General features: G+C 44.0%; 2 protein-coding genes across 2 annotated transcripts; both read right to left on the bottom strand.

Annotated features, from left to right (window-relative positions):
• Positions 1-3,598: 3,598 nt before the first annotated feature.
• Positions 3,599-7,992, bottom strand: LOC118078580 (serine protease inhibitor 2.1-like). Its single transcript, XM_060282893.1, has 4 exons — positions 7,422-7,992; positions 6,603-6,873; positions 6,254-6,404; positions 3,599-3,796 (listed from the first exon to the last, which is right to left on the bottom strand). The coding sequence occupies exons 1-4, from the start codon at positions 7,990-7,992 to the stop codon at positions 3,599-3,601; spliced, it is 1,191 nt and encodes a 396-aa protein (XP_060138876.1).
• A 10,938-nt stretch (positions 7,993-18,930) lies between these two features.
• On the bottom strand, positions 18,931-22,954 carry LOC118079128 (serine protease inhibitor 2.1). The gene is made up of 4 exons (XM_060282886.1): positions 22,384-22,954; positions 21,565-21,835; positions 21,216-21,366; positions 18,931-19,134 (listed from the first exon to the last, which is right to left on the bottom strand). Exons 1-4 carry the CDS (start codon positions 22,952-22,954, stop codon positions 18,931-18,933), a joined length of 1,197 nt encoding a protein of 398 aa, XP_060138869.1.
• Positions 22,955-23,189: the final 235 nt, after the last annotated feature.

Genomic DNA, 23,189 nt, shown 5'->3' with positions numbered 1-23,189 from the left:
GCAGTGGAAGACAGGAGTGCCTGGCGTGCTATGGTCCATAGGGTCACGAAGAGTCGGACACAACTAAACGACTAAACAACAAGTTCTATTTCAATGCAGGAAACATGTTACACATTTGAAATGAGGCACATGAATTTCACATACTTACAATAACCAGTGTTTTACAGTCAACTTTATTTTACATTAAAATCATCCTTAAAATCAACTGCTAGTTTTGATATTGGGCTGATTCCAACGCATCTGTAGAACAAAGGGGGGGGGCTCTTTCGTCACTAAGAAAGCTGACAATTGGAAGCCTCGTAATGGTCCCCTTATGTTCATGGATGAGCTGGGTTTACTATTCTCCCCATGAAAAGTATGGGCCCATCATCTGATGCCCTTAAGACGAAAAGGTATGGCCTGTTAAAGACCAGAGGAGTGGGAGAGGGGCCAGGAGCAGCTCCAACCCCAGAGCCCATAACGACAGCAGCTGCTGCCTCGGTGGAAACCATCACAGCCTCCAACAAATCACAGGTGAAAAGGGAGACACACCCCCTATAATATTTCAATATAATAAACACTATTTTAAAAAAGAATAGTAATAATAGACTTCCATCACTCTCACAACACTTCCTTTCACATTTCATATTTCATCTGTATTTCAGTATTATTTTCATCTTAATATATAATAATAATAATAATTCTAATAATAATAATAATAATAATAATAATAATAATAATAATAATAATTTATTATTCATATCCCGCCCATCTGGCCGGGTCCCCCAGCCACTCTGGGCAGCTTCCAACAAAATACTAAAATACAGAAATCCATCAAACATTAAAAGCTTCCCTAAACTGGGCTGCCTTGAGATGCCTTCTAAAGCTCTGGTAATTGTTGTTCTCTTTGATCTCTGGTGGGGGGGCATTCCACAGGGTGGGTGCCACTACCGAGAAGGCCCTCTGCCTGGTTCCCTGTAACTTTGCTTTTTGTAGCGAGGGAACCGCCAGAAGGCCCTCGGCGCTGGATCTCAGTGTCCGGGCTGAACGGTGGGGGTGGAGACGCTCTTTCAGGTATACAGGACTGAGGCCATTTAGGGCTTTAAAGGTCAACACCAACACTTTGAATTGTGCTCGGTAACGTGCTGTGATCCAGTGTAGATCTCTCAGAACCGGTGTTATGTGGTCCCGGTGGCCGCTCCCAGTCACCAGTGTAGCTGCTGCATTCTGGATTAGTTGCAGTTTCCGGGTCACCTTCAAAGGTAGCCCCACGTAGAGCGCATTGCAGTAATCCAAGCGGGAGATAACCAGAGCATGCACCACTCTGGTGAGGCAGTCCGCCGGCAGGTACGGTATCAGCCTGCATACCAGCTGGAGCTGATAGACAGCTGCCCTGGACACAGAATTAACCTGCGCCTCCATGGACAGCTGTGAGTCCAAGATGACTCCTAGGCTGCGCACCTGGTCCTTCAGTGGCACAGTTACCCCATTCAGGACCAGGGAGTCCTCCACACCTGCCCGCCTCCTGTCCCCCACAAACAGTACTTCTGTCTTGTCAGGGTTCAACCTCAATCCGTTAAATGCCATCCATCCACCAACCGCCTCCAGGCACTCACAAAGGACCTTCACCACCTTCACTGGTTCTGATTTGAAAGAGAGGTAGAGCTGGGTATCATTTGCATACTGATGAACACCCAGCCCAAATCTCCTGATGATCTCTCCCAGCGGCTGCATGTAGATGTTAAAAAGCATGGGGGAGAGGAGAGCCCAGAGGCCTGAACACTCATGCCCCACCACCACTTTCTGAACACGGCCCAGGAGGAAGGAGTGAAACCACTGTATGACAGTGTCCCCAGCTCCCAGCCCCTCTAGACGGTCCAGAAGGATGTTATGGTCGATCGTGTCAAAAGCCGCTGAGAGATCCAGCAGGACTAGGAAAGAGCTCTTACCTTTGTCCCTAACTCACCGGAGATCATCAAACAGCGCGATGAAGGCAGTTTCAGTCCCATGGTGAGGCCTGAATCCTGACTGGAAGGGATCCAAATGGTGCTCTTCTTCCATACGTGCCTGGAGTTGTTCAGCAACCACCCGCTCAATCACCTTGCCCATGAATGGTAAATTTGAGACTGTATATGGATATATGTATGTATATATATATGTATGTTTCCCCTTTTCCATTCACAAGGTCGTTCTAGACACAGCCAATTTTTTACATTAGAACCTTGTCTTTCTAAATAATCATTCAAGCACTTCCATTCCTTCTTGACTGTATTCATTGGCTTTAGTCTTATTGTTGTTGTTGTTGTTGTTTAGTCGTTTAGTCGTGTCCGACTCTTCGTGACCCCATGGACCATAGCACGCCAGGCACTCCTGTCTTGCACTGCCTCCCGCAGTTTGGTCAAACTCATGTTCGTAGCTTCGAGAACACTGTCCAACCATCTCGTCCTCTGTCGTCCCCTTCTCCTAGTGCCCTCAATCTTTCCCAACATCAGGGTCTTTTCCAAGGATTCTTCTCTTCTCATGAGGTGGCCAAAGTATTGGAGCCTCAGCTTCACGATCTGTCCTTCCAGGGAGCACTCAGGGCTGATTTCCTTAAGAATGGATAGGATATTTTTTTTATTTCTTCATAGATCATGTCCCAGAACATTCTGATCTCTGGACATGTCCACCACATATGGCAGAAGGTTCCAATCTGCTTTGTGCATCTCCAACACTTATTACTAAGCGATTTGTTCATTTTAGCCTATCTCTCCTGTGTTAAAAATCACCTATGGTGCATTTTCAGGTAGTTTTCTCTTATTAAATAGCATGCTGTAACATTTATATTTTTGTCCAGTTTCCCCCACTCTTTACATTCAATTACATAACCTTAGTCCTCCTCCTATCTTATTATGGCCTTTCCCTTTCCCAATTTTTCTATTTGAGCATCCTGTGACAGCTTGTACATTTTGGAGAGAGACTTTTGCTTGCTCTGTAAAACCTCCTTCTCTAAGGTGGATGAATTCCAGAGGGTGGGAATCGCAGATGGACAGAGTAATGCTGCTCTTATGCCCTTTCGTCTGTTAAACTAAAAGTAATCTACTATCTGATTAGATTTATTTTGCAGTCAAGAGATTAAGCTGGAGAGTTAACTAAGTGATTGTTCGGTAATTCACAGTGTTCGGTAAAAGGAAGTACAGATTGGAAATAGAGACATGTTTGATAAGAGAACAAGAACCTATGTTTAAGGAAGATTGGAAAATGTTTGTTGAATATATGGGGGCAATTGTGTACACTTGAAAACATTGGCAGCATTAAGATGAGATGTAAAATATGCAACGATTTATGCTATTCAAAATGAACCATGGAAAGAGGAGCAGGGAAGTCATTGATATTTTAAGGCTGTTTAAATTAATATTCTAAATTGTAAAACAGAAAATTTCATAAAATTTCATAACAAATGAAATAGAGAAACATTTTAAAATTATTTTTATTGTACATGCAGTTTGCTGTTGGTGTCACAGTCGTCCTTAAAAACAACTACTGCTTATGGCGCTTTCTTCTGTTGAACAAAGGGGGGACGTCCTCTTTCATCACTAAGATTCAGAAGCAATTGGAAGCTTCTGAATAGTCCCCCTGACTATTTTTGAACAGGATTCATTACTTTCCCCATAAAAAGCATGGGTCCATCATTTGGTGCCAATATGGTGAGAAAGAATGGCTTGTTAAATTTGAGTTCAACAGGAAAAAAGTATGATTTGGGCCCAATCGTTACAGCGGTCACTGCAGCTGCCTCACTACCTTTTTCATGTATATCCAGGACAGCCTGATGGATAGCCTGCACAGGGAGGGAGGAAGGAAGATATATTCATTTTTTGAAACCATGACAGCCTCCAACATATCACAGCTGAAAAGGGAAACACATTTATAATCCCCCTATCCTCATTCCAAGAATCATTTCTCATGAATCAGTTCCCCCACCATCACAAACACACACAAAGAAAAAACCACAGCCACACAAGCTCACAAAAACACACACACAAGGGAAAAAACCCACAAACAAAAATGCACACAAACACATATCCATTGGGTCTAAGGGTTAAATGACTTCCAGTCAGCCGCCAGTGTGTTGTTTTATGTTACGTACTTTCGTGTTGTAAGCCACCCCATGATCCTCAGACGAAGGGCAGTACTTTATTAAACTAATGAATGAGTGAGGCACTGTTGTATGTTTATTGCAGTTTTTCTAAAATTGGATATTATGTTCATTTGTTTTGCTAAGCTTGCAACTGTGACACACGACTAACTCCAAACTCCCTGCAGTCAATGTTGTTGTTGATGGATCATCTTTTTTTTGTTTGCTGTTTCTAAATAATTGCGTTTAAGTAGGTCTGCATTTCAAAATATAAGATTCGAACTGCCCCAGGTCGAATATGCAGGCAGTATCCATTACAAGTGCAGAAGTCTCATACATATTTATTTTTATTTATTTTATAAAAAAATTATACACCACTTGATTGTAAACATTAAAACAGTTGACAAATAATATATATGTATATGGGTTTGTTTTCATTCATGTATTTTTTCCTATTCATTTTGAGTATTTTGTGTTATATATTTTGTTTTGAGATCTTTGGATGAAAGGCAGTATGCAAATCTAATTTCATAAATAACAGCTACCGATCTTCTCTTCCCCATGAGTGGTGTGGGGGTGTTGTGTATGGCAACACAACACAGGCAAAATGATCTCATGTAGGTTTGTGGCATAGTGGCATAACTGACCTAGTTAGCTCCATGGATTTAAAGGCAGGAGGTACATTTTAAAAAGCTACCACTTCGTTTAGGCTGTCCCAGGACATCTTGCCCAGAGAATGCTCTCAAAGCGTTCCATGTCACTTCCTTTTCTGCTCACAGTTTTGCAGCAAGACAAGCCCCCTAATTAGAGGCACCCTCGTCACCTGGTTTGCTCTCACACGAATGCATGCATTTGCCCATACTGTATGTGTGTAATGGCAAAAGAGAGAGGGGCTAATTTGGGGGGTTGGTAGGGATGAGCCACGATTCCTGCATTGTAGGGGGTTGGGCTGGAGGACCCTTTGTGTCCCTTCCAACTCTACCATTCTATGAGTCTATGGATTATTCTGGGAGCTTTACTGGTGGGGCAACTGCTTGCACACAAACCAAATTGCATTGCCTTTGAGAATTTTGCTTTGGACAGGGAAATGCGGCACTAAGTTCCAACACATCTGAAAGACGACTCAGGACCCAGTGTTGTGGAGAAAAGCAAAGCAAAGCAGCCAATCAAAAGATAGTCCAGACTGGAAGTTTTTTAAGACAGGCAGAACCAAGTCACTCCATTCTCCTGTGCATAAAGGTAAAGAGACCCCTGACCATTAGGTCCAGTCGTGGGTTTGCTGCTCACCTCACATGCATGCCAATCCTCAAGTGCACATACAATGACTCAATGAAAGACGGCATAAGGTGGACCAAGAGTTCCCTTCACCCAGTACTGCCTAGGTTATCTACCCCACCGTCTCTTGAGTTGCCTTTCCTGCCCAGACTAAGACAATTAAATGAAATAAAATACCACTGCAGTCCAACCAATTACTCCCAATCATATGAAGTTCTCTAAAAGGCTAGTCCACAACCTCCCAAGGAAGTCCATTCCAGTATAATTTTTAATTATAATTTTAATGTATTTTTAATCTTTTGTGGGAAGCCACCTAGAGCGGGTTGCAAATAATAAATTATGATTATGATTATGATTTATTTCCAGATCAAGGGACGTGGTGGACTTTCCTTCCTTGGAGACTTTTAAAGAGAGATTGGATGGCCATCAGCCATTGATGGTTTAGCTGAGATTCCTGCATTGCAGGGGGTTGGATTAGTTGACCCTTGGGCCCCCTTCCAGCTCTACAATTCTATGACCCTCCTTGTTTTTATGATTGCATGTAGTTTTCAAACTATTTTTAATATTGTGTTTCAGTGCTGTAACACACCCTGGAACCTTACAGTAATGGGTGGGTAAAATAAATAAATGAATATATATATAAAAAACTAATACATTTTATTAATTCCAACGTTTCAGCTCTGAGTGGTACTAACACCGCATACAACCCTATGCAATTGGCTACTATGTCAATGAGGCAGAGAGTCCCCTGAGACAGCAAGAGAATGTGGAAAGGTCCAGGGGCTGATTCTCAATGCTTAGAAGTAAATTTGTCAGTAACTTAACGCTTTTAAAAGCCTGTTCTCATACCATAAAATACCCAAGGCATGATATCTACACACGTACTTCGTTCACCTGCAGGCCGCTACTTCCAGTAATTCCAGATAGATCAGCATTGCTGCTAAACACATCAGTAATGCCCAGCCCAGAAAGCACATTGTTGAGATTATAGGATGCAGACATCGAGAATTTTGGAAGGGACAGACTAATTTTGTCCCTAAACGAGAATCAGAACATTAAATCATCAGCAATGAAGAGATTTATAACACTCAGCAATATACTGCATTTTCAGGGTCAGATCTTCATACACTTAAAGAGAGGCATTGTACAGTTTTAAAACAGATGCCATCATTCCATACTCTAATAAATACTAACTACTACAGAGGCATTTAGAAACAGCAGAGAAAAGCCTTACCCCTTTTTTAAAGATTTTCTCCATTTGGACAAAGTTTCCTCCCCCATAGCATCCTCCACTTTCTTCAGTTTGCCTTCATCAGGCAGAATGAACCAGGCAGCAGCACCTCCTTTGTGAGGAAGTTCAACTACCCAGCAGGACAGAGCTTCATCATGGAAATATCTGTAATGCTCAGTATTTTCCATCATGTCAACTTTCACAGTTTTTCCTTCATCAATAAAAAAATCTTCTTCATGGGTTAATTTAGGTTTAAAGGGATATTTCCAGTCATCTAAGAAGAAAATGGAGTGTCAACTGTCTGCTGTAAAATTCACCTTCAGCCATGTGTATGAAAGCAGTAGGTTGAATCAGGAGGGTGCAGACAAAGGAGAAAGATTGCCAAGGGTAAGTCAACATGCTGTTGATGTGTCAGAAGATAGCAAGGGAGAGAAGAAATGGGGATAGTGGGGTCCCACCGGCCCAAACTTGGACTGAGTCAAGTGGAACTGCTTCCTGTGTGGTTTATTAGCACCCAGGGGAAGGGATCTTGATGTTGCTGAACGTCACCACCATCAGTATCAGCCAGCATGGCCAATCATCAGGGATGGCGGGAGATTTAGCCCAAGAACATCTGGAAGCCTTCAGGTTAGCTACTTCATCCTCAACCCCGTCTTTCGCTAATTCTGCATTAAATGCTACATCTTTTAGAACTTTCAACTAAATTGTTTGTTCCACTGCAGAAACACTTTTGTTTTGAAGGTATAAGTTATTCCTGCCAGTTTTAGCTGATTGAACAATATAAAGCATTAAATATTTGTAACTTATCTGTCTTTAACATACCTTTGAAGTAGATATAGTTCACAAGAACCATGATGGCTGCTGGATCTAAGCCTTGAACTGCTTTAGTAATTTTCCCATCGGTTTTCTTGTTCACATAATCATTTATCTGCTTTTCAGCCACAGAGGATTGTTCAAAGTTAAAGCTCTCTGCTTTGTACAATCTTTTGACACCCTTTGAAAACTTAGGAAGAATTTTGTGTAACTTTTTTATCCACAAGGCATTTCCTATGTCCATCTTAGCTCCAGGAGTCATCAGCCTCTGAATGAGCTGTTTAAATAATTTATGGATCTTGCTTGTGTCAATTGAAGTCAATCCAAGTCCTTTGTAAATTTGATTTTGGGTGTTGGATTTAGCACCCATGCCAATCATTGAAAACGCCATGGAGATACTCAGAGGAGAGAAGAAGATATTTTTTTGGGCACTCTGGAGTGAAGCTACTTGTCTGGAGAATTTAAATGCAAAGTCAGCAATGCTGGAAGCTAGCTTTTCTTGAAGTGGATCTTTATCTCCATGGCCATTGTGGACTTGAAGGACAATCAGTAACAATGAGAACTGGATGGCGGGTTTCATTGCACTTTGAGATTTCCTACACACACACACACTCACAAACAAACAACAGCATATATTAGCACTCTTCTATGGAAACCTACTCAAAAGAATTATTTTTGTTTTGGAGTAAAATTTATTCGGAATGTGTCATTCTCATTTGTTGACTGTGTCCTAGTTTTACACAACACTAGCTCTTTTCCATAGGCTTCCTGCTCTAGGAATTTATCTCCTGAGTTGTACGTTCTGCCAGGATTTGGATCCCAGCAGACATGGGGAGCTTTCTGTGCCCTTATTGGTCAGAATTACTTTGATCAAATGATTCAATAAATGGGTATTACTTACTGTCCCTTCACACATCTGCATAACATTCTTTGACTGCCTGGGGCTTTCTCTCGCTCATCATCCTTGCCAGTGATGCTGCCCAACATCCTCAGCAGGATTGCCTTGCATTCTCCCTTCCACAGCACTTATGAAAGGTGTCTTAGTTTGGGGAGTGTCCTGAGCTGCTTCACCCACTCAGGCAGAGGTTATACAGCCTCACCAGGGCCTGGTGCTCCTAGAACAGCAGCCTTTTAGAGTCAGCCACATCTGCAAGGGGTCAGGTGGCCTGATGTTAACCTGTATGTCTCCCCATTCATACTCACTGTCCCTTATGGATGATGAATTATCAACCAACATTTCTCAGATCGTTTGTATACATACCTGGGTTTTCCCCCAAAGGTCCTGCTTTTTACTTTGACAATTGTTCCTTTGGGCTGAGATATTTGCTCTTCCCTCTTGCTTGTAGAGTAAGCTCTCTTCTCCCTAGGTTACCTTCTATTTATGGCCCTCGCTTGCTTCTACCTGCTGCTGCTGCAGCCAACTGAGTAAGGACACATAACTGGTTTCTATCCGATGCTGCGCCAGCTGATAAGATCATGACTTCATGGTTTGAAAAACAGGAATATGTGGTCATTCAGCAACTCAACTGCATCCACTTCCAGTGAGCTGTAGTTAAACAGTGGGATTTAGGAAAACCTAGCCCTCATAGTATGGGGAGTTTAGCCAGTGAAGTTCAAAGTGAATTGTCATTGAGTAGGGATTAAAGGGAGGATGTGCTTCATTTCATCACTTTGCAGAATGGAAAAACTGTGAACTAAAGTGTGATTTCACTCCATTGTGTAAAACCAATTGTAAAGTAGCTTGATTTCTAAAGCTTCCATGGGGAAACTCATAGAATCATAGAATTGGAAGAGACCACAAGCGCCATCCAGTCCAACCCCCTGCCAAGCAGGAAACACCATCAAAGCATTCTTGACATATGGCTGTCAAGCCTCTGCTTAAAGACCTCCAAAGAAGGAGACTCCACCACACTCCTTGGCAGCAAATTTTACTTTCGAACAGCTCATACTCTCAGGAAGTTCTTCCTAATGTTTAGGTGGAATCTTCTTTCTTGAAGTTTGAATCCATTGCTCCGTGTCCGCTTCTCTGGAGCAGCAGAAAACAATCTTTCTCCCTCCTCTATATGACATCCTTTCATATATTTGAACATGGCTATCATATCACCCCTTAACCTTCTCTTCTCCAGGCTAAACATACCCAGCTCCCTAAGCCGTTCCTCATAAGGCATCATTTCCAGGCCTTTGACCATTTTGGTTGCCCTCTTCTGGACACGTTCCAGCTCGTCAGTATCCTTCTTGAACTGTGGTGCCCAGAACTGGACACAGTACCCCAGGTGAGATCTGACCAGAGCAGAATACAGTGGTACTATTACTTCCCTAGATCTAGATGCTATACTCCTATTGATGCAGCCCATAATTGCATTGGCTTTTTTAGCTGCTGCATCACACTGCTGACTCATGTCAAGTCTGTGGTCTATCAAGACTCCTAGGTCTTTTTCACATGTACTGCTCTCAAGCCAGGTGTCACCCATCCTGTATTTGTGCCTTTCATTTTTTTTGCCCAAGTGTAGTACGTTACATTTCTCCTTGTTAAAATTCATCTTGTTTGCTTTGGCCCAGTTGTCTAATCTGTTAAGGTCATTTTGAAGTGTGATCCTGTCCTCTGGGGTATTAGCCACCGCTCCCAATTTGGTGTCGTCTGCAAACTTGCTCAGGATGCCCTCAAGCCCATCATTCAAGTCATTGATAAAGATGTTGAATAAGACTGGGCCCAAGACAGAACCCTGTGGCACCCCACTAGTCACTACTCTCCAGGATGAAGAGGAGACATTGATGAGCACCCTTTGGGTTCGGTCAGTAAGCCAGTTACAAATCCACTGAATGGTAGCATTGTCTAGCCCGCATTTTACCAACTTCTTTACAAGAATATCATGGGGCAACTTGTCAAAGGCCTTGCTGGAATCAAGATAGGCTATATCCACAGCGTTCCCTTCATCTACCAGGCTTGTAATTCTGTCAAAAAATGAGATCAGATTAGTCTGACATGACTTATTTTTCAGAAACCCATGCTGACTTTTAGTGATCACAGCGTTCCTTTCTAGGTGCTCACAGACCGTTTGCTTAATGATCTGCTCTAGAATCTTTCCTGGTATTGATGTCAGGCTGACTGGGCGGTAATTCTTTGGGTCCTCTCTTTTCCCCTTTTTGAAAATAGGGACAACATTTGCCCTCCTCCAGTCTGCTGGAACTTCGCCTGTTCTCCAGGAATTATCACTGGCTCTGCCAGTGGTTCTGAAATCACCTCTGCCAGTTCTTTTAATACTCTTGGGGCCACAAGTGTAAACTCATGGGGCCACAAGAGGAAAAACATGGTGTGGAGGTGCTATGGTGATATTTGAGAGTTCCACAGCTTTTCTTTCTCTAATATGAGACTCCTGAGGAATGGAAGAGGGGGAAAATTTGAGTAAGAGGAACACAGACGACTCCTGCCATTAACAATGGCCACTCTTCTTCTAAAAGTGATGACAACCACTGCCCTACATGAAAATAACACAAAGTGAATTGATTTGAGCAGAACCTTCTACTTTCAGGTTCGCTCAGTGACTGGCAGCAATAATGTTTTGTTTTTATCTTTCCTGTGCTGCTTACTGGAGGATAAAAGCACCACTCTGAGCCAGCATTTGTCAAGTCGTGGCTTTAACCAAACTGAAATCAGTAAGCAGGAAGTACATTAAGATTCCCATCATTTCCTCCTGAAACCCAGGAGAGCCTTATTCACAGATTAACAAGCTCTTCTAAGAAATTAATGAATTCTGCCAAATGCTTTTAAATATCAAGCCGACATTTATTTAACGGTTCGGTCCGCATCTGTGCAGACTACAAATGCACCATAAACAAGGCTCTCACGGCCCATGCATACCCAGTGCCAGTGGTCAGCCATGTCCTCGCCACCCTGGCTGGGTCAAAAATCTTTGGCAAACTGGACTTGGCCCAAGCGTATCAACAGTTGCCTGTGGACGAAGCCACAGCAGAGGCTCAGACGATTGTGACGCACAGAGGGGCATTCAGAGTAAAGCGGCTGCAATTTGGCGTTAGCGTGGCACCAGGCATATTCCAGAATCTAATGGACTCTCTCCTTAAAGGGATTCCTGGCGTCACCCCCTTCTTCGATGATGTACTGATCGCCGGGCCCACACCAGAGGAATTTGAGGACCGCCTCCGCTCCGTCCTGCACCGTTTCCAGATGGCGGGCCTCAAGGTGAAGCGGGAAAAGTGTTTACTGGGAGTGCCGCAGGTGGACTTTCTGGGATTTAAGGTGGACGCAGAAGGGGTCCATCCAACCGGTGACAAGGTACGGGCCATTTGTGAGGCCCCAGCGCCCAAGAGCAAGCCCGAACTTCAGTCATTCTTGGGACTATTGAACTTTTACCATGCCTTCCTTCCCCATAAGGCAGCGGTAGCGGAGCCCCTACACAGACTCCTAGATAAAAGGGCCCCTTGGGTGTGGGGCCAGCGACAAAGGGCCGCATTCCAGGCAGTCAAGGACTTGCTCGTCTCGAACTCGGTCTTGGCACACTTCGACGAGAGGCTGCCAGTAGTGCTGGCATGCGACGCCTCTCCCTATGGCATCGGCGCTGTCCTGGGACACCAACTCCCGGATGGAAGAGAGGTGCCGGTGGCATACTTCTCCCAGATGCTTGCTGCAGCCGAACGAAACTACTCACAGATTGACAAGGAGGGTCTGGCAATCGTGAAGGGCGTAAAAAAATTCCATGATTTCTTGTACGGGCGGCCCTTTACCATAGTGACTGACCACAAGCCGTTGCTTGGCCTGTTTGCCCCCGAGAAGCAGACCCCCCAAGTGTTGTCTCCACGTGTCCTCAGGTGGTCAATTTTCCTTGCCGGCTACCAGTATGCACTAATCCACCGCCCTGGGAAGGCGATGGGCCACGCAGACGCCCTCAGCAGGCTACCACTACCAGAAACAGGCCCCGACCCAGCGCCTGCGCAAGAGGTTATGACCCTGGAGCTGCTTCCCGACCGACCCATTCAGGCACAAGAAGTTGCGCACCATTCCACAAAAGATAGGGTCATCTCCCGGGTCCTGGACTGGGTGTGGCGAGGATGGCCCAGCAGCAGCCCCGGGCCAGAATTCGCTGGCTACACAAACCGCAAACATGAACTGTCGGCCCACAAGGGGTGCCTGTTATGGGGAAGCAGGGTTGTTGTTCCCCAGCCCCTCCGCAAAAGGGTCCTCACAGCCCTACACGAGACACACCCAGGGGTAGTGAGGATGAAGGCCCTTGCCAGGAGTTATGTGTGGTGGCCGGGGATTGACAGAGAGATAGAGGCCTGGGTCCAACACTGCCAGACCTGCCAAGAATCCCGCCCGGATCCCCCAAGGGCCCCAGTCCAGCCCTGGGAGTCCGCCCGACATCCATGGTCACGCTTGCACGTGGACTTCGCTGGCCCCTTCCAGGGAAAAACATTCTTCATAGTGGTGGATTCCTACACCAAATGGCTGGAGGTCGCACTGGTACCGTCCACTTCTACGGCGGCAGCCATCCGGGTACTACGTAAGCTTTTTGCAACCCACGGGCTCCCTGACACCCTCGTCTCGGACAATGGAACCGCATTCACGTCAGAGGAGTTCCAGATCTTCACAGCGCAGAACGCCATCCGCCACATCCCCTCAGCACCATTCCACCCTGCCACCAATGGCCAAGCGGAGTGCATGGTGCGGACCACCAAGGACAGCCTCCGCCACATGACACAAGGGGACTGGGAATACCGCCTTGCCGCATTTCTTCTAGCACAGCACAGCACCCCAAGCACAACGACGGGCCGGAGCCCAGCTGAACTACTAATGGGCCGGCGCCTTGCAACTAGACTGGACCGACTTCACCCCGACAGAGCTCAGGATGAGGTAGTGGTGGGGAAAGGCAGGAATCCCCGGACATTTGTGGCCCAGGACGCAGTGTACGCAAAGAATTTTGGGACAGGCCCAGCATGGGTACCCGCCACAGTCACCAAGGTGACCGGTCCCGTGTCGTACGAGGTACTAACGGAAGGGGGGCAATGTTGGCGCCGCCACTGCGACCAGCTACGGCGACGATTCCCAGGAGGAACCCGGGAGGAGAGCGGGACAGAGGGGTCCCAAGGGGACAGCAGGGCAGTGAGGCCTGTAGAGCAAGAGGGGTGGACAGGGGAAGCAGAAGCAGTAGGCACAGAGGGGCGCCCCGAGGCTGGAAGGACACCGGAACCAGAGCCACAACCTAGTGGTTCAGTGGCGCCAGACCAGACAGCCCCGGCACAGCCAGCAGCCTCGGAACACGAGCCAGAACCAGAACCCCTGACCAAGGAACACCCCAGGCCACAACGCACACGGAGGCGGCCAGCAGACCTTGGGGACTACGAATGCAACTTCCCGGGCAGGACTGGAACTTAGAGGGGAGGGGTGTTATGTACTGAGCTGAATCCTAGAACAATAGGATTCAGAATCAGCGGGAGCTACCCAATCCAACTCCAGGTGGAAGTGAATCCGCAACCTGATTGGCCTGCTGGAGCAGCCAATCAGGCGGCTGGCAGAAGTGAATCTGCTACCTGATTGGCCTGTAGGAGCAGCCAATGAGGCTGCAGGCAGAAGTCAATCCACAATATAATTGGCCCACAGGTGTAGCCCTGAAGTAGCCAATCACGCAAGGCCCATTGTGTAAATAATGTATATAAGCAGATGGTTTTGGGAAAAGAGCCATTCTTCTTCTCCTTGATGACTATGAGCTGAATAAAGAGCATGAAATTCACTCTCGACTCCGAGTACATTTCAGTAGGCTTTGTCATTAACTGTAGATATCCATGATTTCAAATGATTTCTCAATTGGTCTTGATGGCATAGGAACTGAGTGACAAGTGTTTCTTCACATTGGTTGGAGTCTTCCATCTTTTTTCATTGTCCAATTTAGCCAGAACAGGGTCTCCTGGTTTGAAGTCAGATAGTCCACTAGCAGAATAGTGATTATTGTAAAAGTATATGTAGGATTCTTTAGTCATTGTGTCCCACTCTGCAACTTTCCTTATATTAGGCCATGTTGATGTGAATTTAATTTCAAGCCAGAAACAGTTGTCCTAAGTTGTGTGCTCATCATTTAAAGCCCATTTAAAGCCCAACCCTTTAAGGATCTCACGGGATCCCTATGAAAGGTGGCACCCCATGAGAACCTACTGGGAGGAGTGTAACTCTGCCTCCACCCCTGTTATCCAGTCTCCACATCTCCAGGGAATGTTGGCCTATGTACAGGTAATGCCTGAGGTTTGTAATATGAGCTGTATAGTATTATGGGCTCCACTGTTTCAATGCCCAATTGACAAAAGCAGACATGTTGATTCTAAGAAAAGATTTTGAGTGTCTCCCTTCCAGTAAGGGAGATGGTGAAGTGTTAAAACAGGCACAGTGAAGACTCTACAGTATGCAGAAATTTCAAGAGTAAAAAGGTGAACAGCTGGAATAAAGTTTTTGTTACAGTTTCCAGCTGCTGGCCAAGATGTTTTACGGTATGTCAGTACCCCGGCCAGTACTTTGAATGTCATTAGAGTCAAACCTTGGTTGTAAAATGTAATCCGTTCTGGAAGCCCGTTCAGCTTCCAAAACGTTCGACAACCAAAGCGTGGCTTCGGATTGGTTGCAAGAGCGTCCTTCATTCAAGCGGAAGCCACGTCAGACATTCGGCTTCTGAAAAACGTTCGAAAACCAGAGCATTTACTTCTGGATTTTCGGTGTTTGGGAGCCGAAACGTTCCAAAACAGAGCCATTCAGGAACCGAGGTCTGACTGTACATGTTTGCTGTGGCAAAAGGGGCTCCCCTCTTTAACTAAAAGCCTTCATTTTTAACATGTTGACATTTGCATAGGACAGCAGCCCCCAAACTAAGGCCCAGGGGCCAGATGCGGCCAAATCCCTTTCTAAATCCAGCCCACGGACAGTCCGGGAATCAGCATGTTTTTACATGAGTAGAATGTTTCCTTTTTTAAAATGCATCTCTGGGTTATTTGTGGGGCATAGGAATTTGTTCATATTTTTTTTCGAAATATAGTCCTGCCCCTACAAGGTCTGAGAGACAGTGGATGAAAAGTATGGGCCCATCATCTGATGCCCTTAAGACAAAAGGGTATGGCCTGTCAAAGACCAGAGGAGTGGGAGAGGGGCCAGGAGCAGCTCCAACCCCAGAGGTCATAACGACACCAGCTGCTGCCTCGGTGGAAACCATCAGCCTCCAACAAATCACAGGTGAAAGGGAGACACCCCCCTATAATATTTCAATATAATAAACACTATTTTACAAAATAATAGTAATAATAGACTTCCATCACTCTCACAACATTTCCTTTCACATTTCATATTTTATCTGTACAGTGGTGCCTCACTTAACGAATGCCCTGCTTAACGAAATTTCCGCTTAACGAAAGGTTTTTTCTAGCGGAGGTTGCCTCGCAAGACAAATTGATTTTGTGAAAAATTCTTCTAGCGAATCACGGTTTCCCATAGGAATGCATTGAAATTCAATTAATGCGTTCCTAGGGGCAAAAAAATATTCAAAAAAAAATTCAATGCATTCCTAAGGGATTTGCTAGACGAATTTTTCGTTATAAGAAAAGACCCATGGAACGAATTAAATTCGTCTAGCGAGGCACCACTGTATTTCAGTATTATTTTAATCTTAATGTATAATAATAATAATAATAAATAATAATAATAATAATAATAATAATAATAATAATAATAAATATTTTATTATTTATATCCCGCCCATCTGGCCGGGTTCCCCCAGCCACTCTGGGCGGCTTCCAACAAAATACTAAAATACAGAAATCCATCAAACAATAAAAGCTTCCCTAAACAGGGCTGCCTTGAGATGCCTTCTAAAGGTCTGGTAATTGTTGTTCTCTTTGACCTCTAGTGGGAGGGCATTCCACAGGGTGGGTGCCACTACCGAGAAGGCCCTCTGCCTGGTTCCCTGTAACTTGACTTCTCGTAGCGAGGGAACCGCCTGAAGGCCCTCGGCGCTGGATCTCAGTGTCCGGGCTGAACGGTGGGCGTGGAGACGCTCTTTCAGGTATCCAGGACCCAGGCCGTGTAGGGCTTTAAAGGTCAATACCAACACTTTGAATTGTGCTCAGTAATGTGCTGGGAGCCACTGTAGATCTCTCAGGACCGGTGTTATGTGGTCCTGGCGGCCGCTCCCAGTCACCAGTCTAGCTGCCGCATTCTGGATTAGTTGCAGTTTCCGGGTCACCTTCAAAGGTAGCCCTACGTAGAATGCATTGCAGTAATCCAAGCGAGAGATGACCAGAGCATGCACCACTCTGGTGAGGCAGTCCGCAGACAGGTAGGGTCTCAGCCTGCGTACCGGATGAAGCTGATAGACAGCTGTCCTGGACACAGAATTAATCTGCGCCTCCATGGACAGCTGTGAGTCCAAGATGACTCCCAGGCTGCGCACCTGGTCCTTCAGTGGCACAGTTACCCCATTCAGGACCAGGGAGTCCTCCACACCTGCCCACCTCCTGTCCCCCACAAACAGTACTTCTGTCTTGTCAGGATTCAACTTCAATCCGTTAACCACCATCCATCCTCCAACCGCCTCCAGACACTCACAAAGGATGTTCACCACCTTCACTGGTTCTGATTTGAAAGAGAGGTAGAGCTGGGTATCATCCGCATACTGATGAACACCCAGCCCAAATCCCCTGATGATCTCTCCCAGCGGCTGCATGTAGATGTTAAAAAGCATGGGAGAGAGGACAGAACCCTGAGGCACCCCACAAGTGAGAGCCCAGGGGTCTGAAAACTCATCCCCCCACCACTTTCTGGACACGACCCAGGAGGACGGAGCGGAACCACTATATGACAGTGCCGCCAGCTCCCAACCCTTCTAGACGGTCCAGCAGGATGTTATGGTCGATCATGTCAAATGCCGCTGAGAGATCCAGCAGAACTGGGAAACAGCTCTTACCTTTGTCCCTAGCTCGCCGGAGATCATCGACCAGCGCGACCAAGGTAGATTCAGTCCCATGGTGAGGCCTGAATCCTGACTGGAAGGGATCCAAATGGTCCGCTTCTTCCATACGTGCCTGGAGTTGTTCAGCAACCACCCGCTCAATCACCTTGCCCATGAATGGTAAATTTGAGATTGTATATGGATATATGTATGTATATATATGTATGTTTCCCCTTTTCCATTCGCAAGGTCATTCTAGACACAGCCAAATTTTTACATTAGAACCTTGTCTTTCTAAATAATCATTCAAGCACTTCCATTCCTTCTTGACTGTATTCATTTTCTTTAGTCTTATTATATCCGTCAATTTGGCCAGTTCCAAATATTCACATAATCTACATAACCATTCTTCTTTGGTCGGTACCTGGTTACCCTTCCAGTACTTAGCCACCAGGATTCTCGCCGCTGATGTTGCATACAAAAAGAATTTAGTGTTTTCTCTAGGAATATCACTATTCAATATTCTCAAAAGATATGTTTCTGGTCTTTTGCTGTGTGAAGTTCTTAGTAACTTATTTATTTCTTCATGGATCATGTCCCAGAACATTCTGATCTCTGGACATGTCCACCACATATGGTAGAAGGTTCCAATCTGCTTTGTGCATTTCCAACACTAATTACTAAGCGATCTGTTCATTTTAGCCAATCTCTCCGGTGTTACATACCACCTATGGTGCATTTTCAGGGAGTTTTCTCTTATTAAACAACATGCTGTAAAATTTATATTTTTGTCCAGTTTTCCCCACTCTTTATATTCAATTACATAACCTAAGTCCTCCTCCTATCTTATTATGGCCTTTCCCTTTCCCGATTTTTCTATTTGAGCATCCTGTAACAGCTTGTACATTTTGGAGAGAGACTTTTGGTTGTTCTGTAAAACCTCCTTCTCTAAGGTGGATGAATACCAGAGGCTGGGAATCGCAGATGGACAGAGTAATGCTGCTCTTATGCCCTTTCATCTGTTAAACTAAAAGTAATTACTATCTGATTAGATTTATTTTGCAGTCAAGAGATTAAGCTGGAGAGTTAACTAAGTGATTGTTCGGTAATTCACAGTGTTTGGTAAAAGGAAGTACAGATTTGAAATAGAGACATGTTTGATAAGAGAACAAGAACCTATGTTTAAAGAAGATTGGAAAATGTTTGTTGAATATATGGGGGCAATTGTGTACACTTGAAAACATTGGCAGCATTAAGATGAGATGTAAAATATGCAAGGATTTATGCTATTCAAAATGAACCATGGAAAGAGATGAAGGGAAGTCATTGATATTTTAAGGTTGTTTAAATAAATATTATACATTGTAAAACAGAAAATTTCATAAAAGTTTCATAAAAAATGAAATAGAGAAACATTTTAAAATTATTTTTTATTGTACATGCAGTTTGCTGTTGGTGTCATAGTCGTCCTTAAAAACAACTACTGCTTATGGCGCTTTCTTCTGTTGAACAAAGGGGGGACGTCCTCTTTCATCACTAAGATTCAGAAGCAATTGGAAGCTTCTGAATGGTCCCCCTGATGTTCATTTTTGAACAGGATTCATTACTTTCCCCATGAAAAGCAGGGGTCCATCATTTGGTGCCAATATGGTTAGAAAGAATGGCCTGTTAAATTTGAGTACAACAGGATCACTAAGAGATAGGGATAGGAACTCAGTCATTACAACAGTCACTCCAGCTGCCTCACTACCTTTTTCATGTATATCCAGGACAGCCTGATGGATAGCCTGCAAAGGAAGGAAGGAAGATATATTCATTTTTTTTGAAACCATGACAGCCTCCAACATATCACAGATGTAAAGGGAAACACATTTATAACCCCCCTATCCTCATTCCAAGAATAATTTCTCAGTGCTTCCCCCACAATCACAAACACTCACAAAGAAAAAGCCACAACCACACAAGCTCACAAAAACACACAAACAAGGAAAAAACCACGAACAAAAATGCACACAAACACATATCCATTGGGTCTAAGGTTTAAATGGCTTCCAGTCAGTCGCCAGTGTGTTGTGTTATGTTATGTACTTTCGTGTTGTAAGCCACCCCATGATCCTCAGACGAAGGGCAGTACTTTATTAAACTAATGAATGAATGAGCCCCGGTTGTATGTTTATTGCAATTTTTCTAAAATTGGATATTATGTTCATTTGTTTTGCTAAGCTTGCAACTGTGGCACACGACTAACTCCCTGCAGTCAATGTTGTTGTTGATGGATCATCTTTTTTTGTTTGCTGTTTCTAAATAATGGTGTTTAAGTAGGTCTGCATTTCAAAATATGAGATTCGAACTGCCCCAAGTCAAATATGCAGGCAGTATCCATTACAAGTAGATGCTCAGTGCAGAAGCCTCATACGTATTTATTTTTATTCATTTCATAAAAAAATTATACACCCCTTGATTATAAACCTTAAAGCAGTTGACAAATAGTATATATGTATATGGGTTTGTTTTCATTCATGTTTTCCTGATGTATTTTTCCTATGTATTTTGAGTATTTTGTGTTATATATTTTGTTTTGAGATCTTTGGATGAAAGGCAGTATATAAATTTAATTTAATAAATAAGAGCTACCGATCTTCTCTTCCCCATGAGTAGTGTGGGGGTGTTGTGTATGGCAACACAACACAGGCAAAATGATCTCATGTAGGTTTGTGGCATAGTGGACGACTCTGGGGATGCGGCATTCATCTGACTTTACCTGCCGAAGGAACCGGCATACAGCTTCCAGGTCATGTGGCCAGCATGACTAAGCCGCTTCTGGCGAACCAGAGCAGCCCACAGTGCCACCTGCGTCCCTTTCTCCTGTGCATATTTACAGGCAATTATTGTGGCCTCAGAACAAAGGTTTGGAAGGAATTCTTCCTCCTTGTTCTGAGAACCTTGGGCATGGGATTTGAGCAGCTCACAGTGGCCCTGTGGGTTTGGGGCTCACCTCACATGCATGCCAATCCTCAAGTGCACATACAATGACTCAATGAAAGACGGCATAAGGTGGACCAAGAGGTCCCTTCACCCAGTACTGCCTAGGTTATCTACCCCACCGTCTCTTGAGTTGCCTTTCCTGCCCAGACTAAGAAAATTAAATGAAATAAAATACCACTGCAGTCCAAGCAATTACTCCCAATCATATGAAGTTCCGTAAAAGGCTAGTCCACAACCTCCCAAGGAAGTCCATTCCAGTATAATTTTTAATTATAATTTTAATGTATTTTTAATCTTTTGTGGGAAGCCACCTACAGCGGGGTGCAAATAATAAATTATGATTATGATTATGATTTATTTCCAGATCAAGGGACGTGGTGGACGCTCCTTCCTTGGAGACTTTTAAAGAGAGATTGGATGGCCATCAGCCATTGATGGTTTAGCTGAGATTCCTGCATTGCAGGGGGTTGGATTAGTTGACCCTTGGGCCCCCTTCCAGCTCTACAATTCTATGACCCTCCTTGTTTTTATGAGTGCATGTAGTTTTCAAACTATTTTTAATGTTGTGTTTCAGTGCTGTAACACACCCTGGAACCTTACAGTAATGGGTGGATAAAATAAATAAATGAATATATAAAAAATAAACAAATACATTATATTAATGTCAATGTGTCAGCTCTGAGTGGTACTAACACTGCATACAACCCTATGCAATTGGTTCCTATGGCAAAGAGGCAGAGAGTCCCCTGAGACAGCAAGAGAATGTGGAAAGGTCCAGGGGCTGATTCTCAATACTTAGAAGTAAATTTGTCAGTAACTTAACGCTTTTAAAAGCCTGATCTCATACCATAAAATAACCAAGGCATGATATCTACACACGTACTTTGTTAATCTTCAGGCCGCTACTTCCAGTAATTCCAGATAGATCAGCATTGCTGCTAAACACATCAGTAATGCCCAGCCCAGAAAGCACATTGTTGAGATCATAGGATGCAGACATCGAGAATTTTGGAAGGAACAGACTAATTTTGTCCCTAAACGAGAATCAGAACATTAAATCATCAGCAATGAAGAGTTTTATAACACTCAGCAATTTACTGCGTTTGCAGGGTCAGATCTTCATACAATTAAAGAGAGGCATTTTAAAGTTTTAAAACAGATGCCATCATTCCATACTCTAATAAATACTAACTACTACAGAGGTATTTAGAAACAGCAGAGAAAAGCCTTACCCCTCTTCTAAAGATTTTCTCCATTTGGACAAAGTTTTCTCCCCCATAGCATCCTCCACTTTCTTCAGTTTGCCTTTATCAGGCAGAATGAACCAGGCAGCAGCACCTCCTTTGTGAGGAAGTTCAACTACCCAGCAGGACAGAGCTTTATCGTGGAAATATCTGTAATGCTCAGTATTTTCCATCATGTCAACTTTCACAGTTTTTCCTTCATCAATAAAAAAATCTTCTTTATGGGTCAATTTAGGGTCAAAGGGATATTCCCAGTCATCTAGGAAGAAAAAGGAATGTCAACTGCCTACTGGAAAATTAACCTTCAGCCATGTGTATGAAAGCAGTATGTTGAATCAGGAGAGTGCAGACAAAGGAGAAAGATTGCCAAGGGTAGGTCAACATGCTGTTCATGTTTCAGAAGATAGCAAGGGAGAGAAGAAATGGGGATAGTGGGGTCCCACCGGCCAAAACATGGACTGAGTCAAGTGGAACTGCTTCCTGTGTGGTTTATAAGCATCCAGGGGCAGGGATCTTGATGTTGCTGGACGTCACCACCATCAGTATCAGCCAGCATGGCCAATCGTCACGGATGGTGGGAGATGCAGCCCAAGAACATCTGGAAACCTTCAGGTTAGCTACTTCAGCCTCAACCCCGTCTTTTGCTAATTCTGCATTAAATGCTACATCTTTTAGAACTTTCAACTAAATTGTTGGTTCCACTGCAGAAACACTTTTGTTTTGAAGGTATAAGTTATTACTGCCAGTTTTAGCTAATTGAACAATACAAAGCATTAAATATTTGTAACTTATCTGTCTTTAACATACCTTTGAAGTAGATATAGTTCACAAGAACCATGATGTCTGTTGGTTTTAAGTCTTGAACTGCTTTAGTAATTTTCCCATGGGTTTTCTTTTTTACATAATCATTTATCTTATTTTGAGCCACGGAGGGTTGTTCAAAGTTAAAGTTCTCTGTTTTGTACAAACTTTTGACACCCTCTGAAAACTTAGGAAGAATTTGGTGTGACTTTTTTATCCACAAGGCATTTCCTATGTCTATCTTAGCTCCAGGACTGTTCAGCCTCTGAATGAGCTGTTCAAATTCTTTATGGATCTTGCTTGTGTCAATTGAAGTCAATCCAAGTCCTTTGTAAATTTGATTTTGTGAGTTGGATTTAGCACCCATGCCAATCATTGAAAACGCCATGGAGATACTCAGAGGAGAGAAGAAAATATTTTTTTTGCCACTCTGGAGTGAAGCTACTTGTCTGGAGAATTTAAATGCAAAGTCAGCAATGCTGGAAGCTAGCTTTTCTTGAAGTGGATCTTTATCTCCATGGCCATTGTGGACTTGAAGGACAATCAGGAACAAGGAGAACTGGATGGCGGGTTTCATTGCACTTTGAGACTTCCTAAACACACAAACAAACACACACGCACAAAAACAACAGCATATATTAGCACTCTTCCATGGAAACCTACTCAAAAGAGTTAATTTTGTTCTAGAGTAAAATTTATTTGGAATGTGCCATTCTCATTTGTTGACAATGTCCTAGTTTTACACAACACTAGCTCTTTTCCATTGGCTTCCTACTCTAGGAATTTATCTCCTGAGTTGTACGTTCTGCCAG

The sequence above is a fragment of the Zootoca vivipara genome, chromosome 1 (assembly GCF_963506605.1).
Source record: "Zootoca vivipara chromosome 1, rZooViv1.1, whole genome shotgun sequence".
Lineage (NCBI taxonomy): Eukaryota > Metazoa > Chordata > Lepidosauria > Squamata > Lacertidae > Zootoca > Zootoca vivipara.
The sequence above is the reverse complement of the archived record's forward strand: the minus strand, read 5'-3'. Positions and strand labels throughout refer to the sequence as shown.

Coding starts and splice junctions, on each gene's coding strand:
- LOC118079128 (XM_060282886.1), bottom strand. CDS start 22,954: ATGAAACCCGCCATCCAGTTCTCCTTGTTCCTGATTGTCCTTCAAGTC. Junction 21,836..22,383: donor GAACTATATCTACTTCAAAG/GTATGTTAAAGA, acceptor TTTTCTTCCTAG/ATGACTGGGAATATCCCTTT. Junction 21,367..21,564: donor AGAAAATCTTTAGAAGAGGG/GTAAGGCTTTTC, acceptor ATTCTCGTTTAG/GGACAAAATTAGTCTGTTCC.
- LOC118078580 (XM_060282893.1), bottom strand. CDS start 7,992: ATGAAACCCGCCATCCAGTTCTCATTGTTACTGATTGTCCTTCAAGTC. Junction 6,405..6,602: donor AGAAAATCTTTAAAAAAGGG/GTAAGGCTTTTC, acceptor ATTCTCGTTTAG/GGACAAAATTAGTCTGTCCC. Junction 3,797..6,253: donor GCGGCCTGCAGGTGAACGAA/GTACGTGTGTAG, acceptor CTCCCTGTGCAG/GCTATCCATCAGGCTGTCCT.